This window comes from Apis dorsata, unplaced genomic scaffold (assembly GCF_000469605.1).
Source record: "Apis dorsata unplaced genomic scaffold, Apis dorsata 1.3 scaffold_376, whole genome shotgun sequence".
In the NCBI taxonomy this organism is placed as follows: domain Eukaryota; kingdom Metazoa; phylum Arthropoda; class Insecta; order Hymenoptera; family Apidae; genus Apis; species Apis dorsata.
Window position 1 is genome coordinate 388709 of NW_006263639.1, and position 10612 is coordinate 399320.

General features: G+C 26.6%; 1 protein-coding gene across 7 annotated transcripts in view; it reads left to right on the forward strand.

Annotated features, from left to right (window-relative positions):
* The window catches only part of LOC102679702, a 47686-nt gene that overhangs the window by 27338 nt on the left and 9736 nt on the right, over nucleotides 1–10612 (forward strand). For 6 of the 7 annotated variants that reach the window (XM_006618806.2, XM_031511984.1, XM_006618805.2 and 3 more), the window contains one exon: nucleotides 2265–2528. In XM_006618806.2, coding sequence (XP_006618869.1) covers nucleotides 2366–2528 — 163 coding nt within the window. In that variant the 5' untranslated portion in view covers nucleotides 2265–2365. Of the gene's footprint in view, nucleotides 1–2264; nucleotides 2529–10612 lie in introns of those variants that run through there. The other variant, XM_031511983.1, reaches the window with a different exon arrangement.

A 10612-nucleotide genomic window follows, 5' to 3' on the forward strand; every position in this document is an offset into this window, starting at 1 on the left:
TAATCATTCTCTCAACTTTATCTAATTTCATTTAATATATATTTTATCTTTTTAAAAACGTACCTGCTATTTAATAATCGTATAATACACGTAATAATACGTTAATAAAAGCTTCATGCTTACATTTAACAGCGCAGTATATAGCGTGTCTCTAAAATCGTGAAAAAGGAATAAGATTTTTTTTCATTTAAGAGTTATTTCTTGATTAGATACGAATGAATTATCGATAAAAAGTAATATTACATGTGAAAATAAATAAAAAATTCTTGGCTTCTCGATTATTTCAAAAATAAACTCAATCGATAAAATTTTTATTCTATATTTTTACAATTATACAATTTATCGACAATTTATTTGTATTCAATTTCGAATATGATTTAATTGAAAACGAAATTCAAACGAAAAATTATTCTTTTTTCTTCGACTTATTTATATATATATCATTATGATCATTATAATTTCGAAGACATAAGTATAGTATATACATTTAACAATAAAAGGACCTAACTCTAAAGGATCGTTAAATTTTAATCGAAAAATTATTGATTTTTGAACTTTGAAAGAAAAATATTGTGGGCTCATTTAAAAAAAATACAATCATTATTTTCGCGGTATATTGTAAATTTAACTTCCCCTTTTATATCAGAAAAGGGAATAGAAAATTTATCTTGCCGTAAGATCCTCGATCATCTTTACATTCAAACAAAACTATATACTTTAATCACAACCTCGTGTCATATAACCATTGCTCTCGTCTTCGTTTGGAGTCATCAAACCAACACGTTTTCTTATGGAATGATAATATTTCCCGTTCGACGATAAGTAAGCCTGCTGTCTATCTATTTGACTCGTTCGACTTTGATTCCGCTCTCATGAGTCGTGATATGGCTTTATTCGTCCGTGTCATTTACGAGATTGCACGACTACCAAGAAATCATCGCTCAAGGAATCTTTCCGCACGTAAACCACGATGTCGAGCCAGAACAGAAAAAGAGAGAGAAAAAGAGAGAGAGAAGCTATCAATAATGATCATTGCGATGGAATTTTTGCGCGTAGCTAAGAATTGCAAACAAAACGAATGACTCCATGAGTCAAGCATTCGGTGACAGCAAACTGGCATGGAAAAATTATTGGATAAAATAAATTGTCAACCCTTCTTTTTTTTTTTTTTTTTTTTTGCCTGATTTTGCGCTTTCGAAATGTGACGAATTGAGATTTTTTTTTTTTAATATTATTCGTGATGCGCTATATTTTCAACAATATTAACGAATATTTTAATATTTTCTTCGTTTTTTCGCGTATTCAAATGATTATCGATCAATGTTTTATAAACAATTTCTATTAATTTCTTGTAAAATGAAAAATTCTATCTTACAATATAATATAATATATATAATAATAAATCTCATGTATTTTAATTTAAAGTTTTATTTTTATTTTCGAATTTCTGTTATTATAGCTTAGATTGTTTGATTGATAAAATAATTATTTAGACAATTTCTTTCCAAATCTTATTGATACAATGTTTATTAAATCTTTTACTAATTCTTTTTATTTTATCGATTACTCTCATTTTAACTCGTCAAATTATTAAAATTCTTATTCTAAAATAGAAGAAATAATTTATGTTCCATACGTACTAAGAGGTTTAAAAAAAAAAAGGCAACTCGTCATTTTTATTTTCCATCGATATCTAATTTTGGTTTTGCTTTATTTTTGGAACGGCCATGTTAAGATCGCTTTCACCACATGTGTCATATTTTCCTAGAATAGTTACGCGGCTGAATAATCTGTTAAGAAGATGTTCCAACATGCTTTCACTGTTCCCGGTATTGGATTTGATTTATAGTTGATGTTTTAATTGAGCTAAGGATCTATCTATCTGGATTGCATTTTGAAAGTTATAAAGATCGTTGTTTCATGATTGGGATAGCATTCTATAATTTTAATGCTTTGCAATGTTCATTTCTGCACACAAATTATTAAATTCAACTTAATATAATATTTATGCAAAATAAAATTTTTATATCGTGTACATTCTATAAATTTTTTCTAAATTTTCTATAAAATGCACAAACATCCATGGTTTAATAATAATATTTTAATATACAAAATATTAAATTCAAATTTTAATATTTGAAATTTTTTCGAACAACTATGAGTAATTAAAATCGTTGTTTTAAATTTAAAGATAACAAAAGCTTCTCCCTCGTGAATTCTGTCTACGTCGGTTTCCCAATATAATTAATCGGTTGGTTTTTCAGGGAGCAGACGATCGCTCGAAAATGGGGTTGAAACGACGACGTAACAAAGCAGGGCGCCGATGAAGTGATTAATTTGACCGCGAGTGAGGGTGTGGAAGAAAATGATGACTGCCATGGCCAGATTGCCTTGCAAGCAGACTTCGCCTTCACAACAGCCGCGGGTCAATAATTTCGGTAACAGTCGAAACTGCTATTGGAACATGCAGACCAGGCACCCAGCACCTCCATACGTGAGGAATCATCAACGACAAATTGATCATACTGGTGAGCCCGATCGACGATTTATTATTAACGTTCTAGCCTCTGCCACACGCGTTGCTCACCTCCTCCCAGGGTGAAGGTCGAGGTGTTCACTTTTCACGATCAACCCTTTTCTCTCCATTTTTTTCCTCCTTTCTTTTTTTAACGAATAGTTCATCTGAACCATTCGGGGGAAACTTGATATATAAAAAGACACTTTGAAAGAGCAAGATATTTATATCGGATGTAATTTTTTTCTTCTCGACGAATATCTGCTTCGACGACACTTATGGTATGAATTAAGGTCGGCACATGACCCGAGTCGAGGTTTGTTATATTAAAATGCCACGTAGAATGATATTAGTAAGAATATTAATTAATACGATAAATAAAAGTTTTCTGATTAATTATATTATTTTATTCCCTTTTATTACTTTAACTCTCTCTAAATTATTATCTACACGTTTTTTTTATATTTATTATTTACATTGTAATATTTTTACATCCGTTTTGTTCACGTTAAAAATATTTTTTATATTCTAGACTTCAGAAAATATCCAAATTATGTAGATAGCGCATTCGTATTTTTTTTGTTATTCAATTTTATATTAATCATTGATTTAAAAATATTACAAATAACGAAATCTTTTTTTCTCCTACGTTTTCGATTATTGTTTAAATCAGTTAAACAATTTGACTGACTGATTTCACAAACTCAAATGGATATTATTTCTCATCTTGGATTTACTTTCAGGAAAGTTAAATTATATTAAGTTAAATTTAATTTTTGGATAATAATTTCAATTTATTTCGAAATCGAGGGTAATGGAAGATTTTGATACGAAAAAACAAAGGCAACAAGGAAGAAACGTTTTAATCAAAAGTTAGTTAACCGAGAATCGATTCTCGACACGGGCAAAGACTTTTGCGATTCATAACTCTTCGTTACTCACGTCGCTTCTAACCTTTCTGGCAACGTTACATCCTTGAACGAACTTCCTATCGAGCGGACCATTTTATCCTCACCCTTCACCGTTATCATCATTAATTATCCCTTTTTGCGACACACTCGAGCAGCTAAATGATCCTCAACAAGTTACCAGGAATATTTACAGAACCGTCAACAATATCGTCTAATATTTTTCATATTATATACAAGGTGTTAATATATTTAATGTACTTATAAGATAGCTTTGGAGGATCTAAAGGCAAAAACGAACATGAAATAAAATGAAAACCCAACCTATATTTTTGTATATCAACTTTTGCCTCTTCCTATGAATATATTAAAAATCTAATTTCTTGAGCATTTTATAATTAGTAATTTTCTTCTTACAAAAATTAGGATATTGTAGAATGAAATAATAAATTAATATCCAGTTGCCTTTTTTTTTAATAATATACAATTTTTTTATGAATACTTAATATAATAGATTTTGGGATCAATTATATATTCTTGATTTTTAATGATTTTATTATTCGATGAAAGAAATATTTTATCTAGGTACTTTTTATATTACACGCAATCTTTAGCATTTTTTATTATTATCCCATTTTAATTTTTAAATTATCATAATTCAATATGATTTCAAATTTTGTACGTACAATTTTCTTGATTCTCATGATGCTTTTTTTTTGTGTAATAATTTAATGTAATCTTATTGTAGTTTGTTACTCTTTATAACGATCTTTTGTGTTCTTGCTGTACAATTCTAGATCTTTAAAACAAAATGTCGATTGAGATTTATATATATTCATTAAGTTCATTAAGCGTGTGAAATTTATGTTAGAAGAAGCGAAATGGAGATAAGAGAGCTCTGCTATCTCGCTTTATCTAATGCAAATTTCAATTGCTTATAATCTAAAAATAATCTCAACTAACATTTTTATACCAATTTCTCTTTTAAAATTGATCTTTCAAAAGTATTGAATATATAAATTTTAACATGTATAATAATGTCATTGTATACCATTGTTTCATCGAAATATTTCTTAAATTACAAATAATTTTTAATATTTACTATTCGAATTCCTAACTATTATTTTTTTTTCATTCGATTACACGATGCTTTTATCATACTTGCATGTTTTTTGTATACCATAAATTTTTTCAATTAATATTTGAACAAATTGAAGTTGAACAATTGATAAAAAGTTAAAAAATGAAAACATAATGGAAACGACAAGTTGGTAATTTTATAAAACTTTTCTCATTTTCTGTTTGTTCGAAGTTTTTCTCCACTTGTAGAAAATAATGAAAATTTATATATATATATATATATGTACAGTTTCGTGACATCCCTCCTCTTTATGAGGCCACGGGTACACCTTGCGTTTATAGATACTTTCATGTCATCCGCGTTGTGCTTTGAGTTTCTGTCGGCTCATCCTTTTTCTTATCTCTGTTCCGGCGTTATATTATCACAGGCTGCGGTCGTTTCAAAAGAAAGTCTGTTACCGTGTGTCAAACATATGTCATCGGCTACCATGACTGACGTAAACGTAACAAGTGTGTTGAGATGTTCCAAGTCAGTTTCAGTTTCGAAAGGGACGAATGACACGGATAGCTCTTCGTTTTATATAAGTCCTTTGACGAAAGAGTTGAGTCGATTGAGAAATAACAGAGAATGGACTTCAAAGCTTAGAGGAATGGTTCTATTTTCTAATCCTTTTTCGGTTCGGTTTCAATTACTTTCGTAATTTAAGAAATGGAAAACGATAAAAATGGATGATGCGTAGTTTAAAATTCTTATTTTTATTTTTTTAAACATTCATAACATAATTTACTATCAGGTTTTACAAATTTTTGATAATAATTATATAATTTGATATAATATAATGATATAATTTTAAATAAAAAAAATGATGTTAATATACTGAGACTTTTTAAAAAATCTTTTATAAAAATTTATATATAAATAATATAATATATAAAATATTTAAAATTATATAAATATAAACATATATAAATTTCTATAAAAAAAATTTATAGAAATGTAGGAAACTTTAAATCAATTTGTAATTCAAATTTGAAATGTAAGAAAAATACAAAATTTGCCGAGAAAGTTTTGTTGAAATTTTTGTTTTAAAACAATCTGACCTAGAATTGTTGATTCTGACTGAAAGTCAAACAGCTTCGCCCACTCTTTTCTTTGTCGTAAAACACGACGTTGATCCATAAACATATATTCAATACAAACACATAAAGGGAAACAAAACTACATATGCAAAGTAACATTCCCATACGAATGGATAACTAAAAAAGGAAACAGCTTAGTTTGAAACGTTAAAAACATTTAAAAGGATTTCCTTTTAACGTTGAAATGTGCATTACATCAAAAAAGATGAATCATTATTGCATATGCATGCATTCAATATCCATGCACATTTCTAAAAATATCGAAATAATACAGTCAGTTACAAAATTATTTCGACCATAATTTTCGAATATTTCACGTTTTTTTCAACACAAAATTATTTTCTATTTATTATCAAAATATTAATCTATTAAACAATCTAATCTAATCTATTAAATTATCTAAATTTTTATCTAAAGTAAATTTTGAATTACAGTCTCTTTTTTTTTTACTGATATAAAATATAATTAATATAATGGAAAGCCAGATATTCTTTTTTCAATCGATAAACCCGAAAAATTGTAAAGATTATCATTTATCGTACTCGAAACTCATATTAATTCTTATTATTTAATTTATAACATAAATATTTTTCAATTGTTCTAATAAATAAAAAATAAAATATATATATAATTAAATTTCAAAGAAATGAATTTTTAAACTTTATTTAAAATGCATATTGAATCTGGTCGAACATTTTTTAATAACCGATTATAATCGTTGTTGAAAAATAATTTTAACCAAAAAAAAAAAAAAAACCAATCATTGGTCGCTATTATTAATATAAAAGCCGACAAATTGTCATTGTTCATACTTCAATAGCCGGATGTATGTATCGTTAAAAGCATTGGAGCATTTATTTTACATTGTACGCTCGAAAACGTGATTTCGATCCGAAATCGTCGACGCGTATTAAAAAGACTGGCGAACTGTCGTTTCGAGCGTTGAAAAAGCTGATGGACTGTCATCGTGGCCGGTAAAAAACACCGATGGGACGTCATGTCATTGCGAACAGATGCATCGTTCATTCTATGTGTCGTTTCCAAGCAATAGGTATAGAATTTGCCATGTGTCGCGCATTTAGGAATGAAATTTCAGTTCGAAACGGTTTGCATAAAGTAAAAAAAAAAAAAAAAAAAAAAAAGAAAAGGAAAGGAAAAAAAGAAGAAGAAGAAGAAAGAAAAAAAAAGAACAAATGGATCTGGAAAATCAACGTATATGCGATGTTAGAGGGTATTAGATGGAATATTCACAAGTCACGTGTTTAGAATGTGAAAACGGCATTCTGCTCCTAAATGGCGTGCACGATTTTGTCGAGTGTTTCGTATAGCGCGCCAGTTTGCATGGGAACGCGGTTTAAAGTGTTCTACTGGTGGAGAGGACGGTTTTTACCCTTGAAGGGTGGATTATGCGGTCGCGTCACGGTTGGTGAACGTTTGGGCCATTTTTTGATTCCGGGTCTAGAAGCTCTTGTTATACGTATTTTATGAAAACGTATTTTTTATAAAGAAAAACATATTTTGAGAGAATATTTTGTAATTGTGTGAAATATCTTGAATACAATAATGATGGAATGCGTGTCATAATAATAATTATTATTATTATAATTTTTATTATGTTAGAAAATATCGTTATTATTTTAATTATTTGTTACAGTTAATAATAATTATTACATAAGGATTAAATTAATAATAATTGTTTATTACAGTTAATAATTATTTATTACATAAGAAAACATATTTTGAGAGAATATTTTGTAATTGTGTGAAATATCTTGAATACAATAATAGTGGAATGCGTGTCATAATAATAATTATTATTATTATAATTTTTATTATTTTAGAAATATCGTTATTATTTTAATAATTACTTATTACAGTTAATAATAATTATTACATAAGGATTAAATTAATAATAATTGTTTATTAGAGAATATTTTGTAATTGTATGAAATATGATGAATACAATAATGGTGAAATGCGTGTCATAATAATAATTATTATTATTATAATTTTTATTATTTTAGAAATATCGTTATTTTTATTGCAATTGAAACTATGATGAATATCTATATTCATTGTTATTATTATTTTTATTATTTTTGTTCACAAATAAGTTTTTTTTAGATTGTGATTCTGGTAAATAAAAATACATCTTCGAACTTGATTCAAAACTACGTGTATTTGAATTTCTTAATATTAATTTTTTATATATTTTTTATATTTTATAATTTGTCACAGAATCTATATAAAAGAGAGAATTTCCAAATATATTTCTCGCTTACTCAGTTATTATATCCATAAAATTTATTGAAATTTTTTTGAAAACGTGTACTTATTATTTCTTATTATTCTTTCTAAAAAATAAACGATAATAAATGCTTTCATAAATAATATAAATTTAATTTAATGAAATAATAAATTCCTATAAATTCAATGATATAAATTTAACAACATAGTAAAAATGACCTATAGTATTAAAAGATAACGAATTTTATTAACCTGTTAATCAGGAAAGGCGAATTAACCCATCAACCCCGGATTGCTTTTACCTTGAACTTAATTACTAATTGTTTATTCAATGTCCTTTTGATTTTATTACATTATTACATATCTATCCACTATGTATATTACATCATATTTTTATGTGTATAAGTTCGAAAATATTTTAACTAAAATTTTTTTAAATTATTTATTTTTAATTCTATGCTAGAATAAACAAATTTCAGATAAATAATAGATTGTTGATATATTATTATTAAAAATATAGAAATATAATAGAATAAATTTAAATTTCTATAATAATTGAACTGTAATAAATAATTATTAAAATTATAATATATATTAAAAAATTCACAACATATCTATTAATATTTCATCAGCAATTAAAATCAATTTATTTCAATCAATATTTTCATATGAAAAAGAACGAGTATAAAAAAACGAGTTGAATTTAAATTGACATGGAGCAATTTGGCCAATCGATTCCTCCTTGCCTTGTCATGAACCGAGTCGCTTGATTGTTTCGAGGCGAAGGGTATTAGCACCCTGAATCGTGCCATCCATCATCAACGTGCGTGGTACGCGAAAATGGGAGAACCCGCAGATGTCGGATCATTCGTCGTTTCAAACCTTTGCCTTCTTCGTCCTCTCTTCAATGAAACACTTTAACCGCGCGTGTAAAGTGCGTACACGTGCACCGCTGTTGCCTCGCCATAGACATAGGCAAAAAATCGTCGAGAAACAGATGGTAGGTCTGTTAACGCATCCGCAGATGGGATAACCTTGTGACGTGACATTTTTTGTACGACGCTTTGGACGAAATTACGCGTATGATTTTCTAAACTAAATGTACGCAAAGGAAGAAAGAGAAATTTGTTTTTTAAAAATATAATACTGTGTCTTAAGTTTGATTTAAATTTATTTCACTGTTTATGCAGTTAATTTTTTTTGTTTTATACATTTGCAGTTACGAAATTACACATATGATTTTCTAAATTAAATGCACGCAAAGGAAAAAAGAGAAATTTGTTTTTAAAAATATAATACTGTGTCTTATGTTTGATTTAAATTTATTTCACTGTTAATTTTTTGTTTTATACATATGTAATTAATAATAATCGTATAGATTAATCCTTTTTTTGATGAGACGCGATATTTTTAAACGAAATATTTCGCGTTTCTTTTCACTAATCGATTTATCAAATATTTTTATTTAAAATAAAAGTTAATATTAATCTTATCAAAAACAGATGTACATTTTAATAACATATACATTTGTTTAATTTAAACTTATTTTAAAACTTGAAAAGATTTTTTTTGTTTATCGAAACGCAAAATTCAAATACTAATACAAATTAATTGCAATTAATATTATAAAAAAATTAATAATATATTATATTTAATCCAGAGAATCACAAGAAAATTAAAAAGAACTGTGCAATAAGATTAAAGAATACAATTTAGAACGTTAGATTCAACAATGAAAAATTGATTCCCAGTGATAAAAGTCGGTAACGTAATTAAAATGCTATCATGAATTATTTATAACATCCTGGTACAAGCACATCTGCTAGCTTCTTTCATGGCGACGACAGAAAATTCTTATCTGTAATTTGTCCTTCGTTATATATTTATTTCTACCAATTAATCTTATTATTTTCGTTTATTTACAATGTGAAAATATTTTTGTTCGACTGGTTTCCATTTTGAAAAAAATTATTATTAAACTTGTTTACCAGATTTTTTTTTTAATTGCTGGTTGAACAACTTGATCATGAATTATTGCAAACCGTTTCTCATTCATTGGAAAAAAACTCGTTCTCAATTCGGTTTGCTGTTTTGCATTATGTTAACGGTGACCTGTTTTGTCACTTTCGTTCCAGTCCTTCTTTCATAATCGATCGATGAATGGCAACGAAACATTTAGCTATTACTTTCGAAATTATTTATTTAGATATGTTTGAGTTACAATTTAGAAAAATTAAATTTGTTTCATATACGCAATATCAAAGAGTAATGTGAAATTTTACAAGATTAATTAAAAATTGAATCGCTTGAATAAAGGAGGGAAATTTTTTTTTCTTTTTATTATATCAATTTCGTATTTTATTAGAAATTTAAATATTTTCCTCGAATAAAAATATCCAATATTCATTATTTTTTCATCATTTTCACAGCACGTTTCAAAAATAAGATTTTTTCAGAAAGAAAATTTAATAAAAAATTATTTATAAATTTTTTTGAGTATTTTTTATTTATTTTATAAGTTTTATAGAATTTTCTTTTTATATATATATTTTGTTAATCTTAATTGAAGTTATCACGTATAAAACAATTTATTATATTTAATATTTCTTTTTTACATAGGAAATAAAGATGAAACAACAAATTTATTATTTTAACAAAATACAGGATAAAAATAAAATTAAAATTATTATAATATATATATATATATATAATTATTATTATA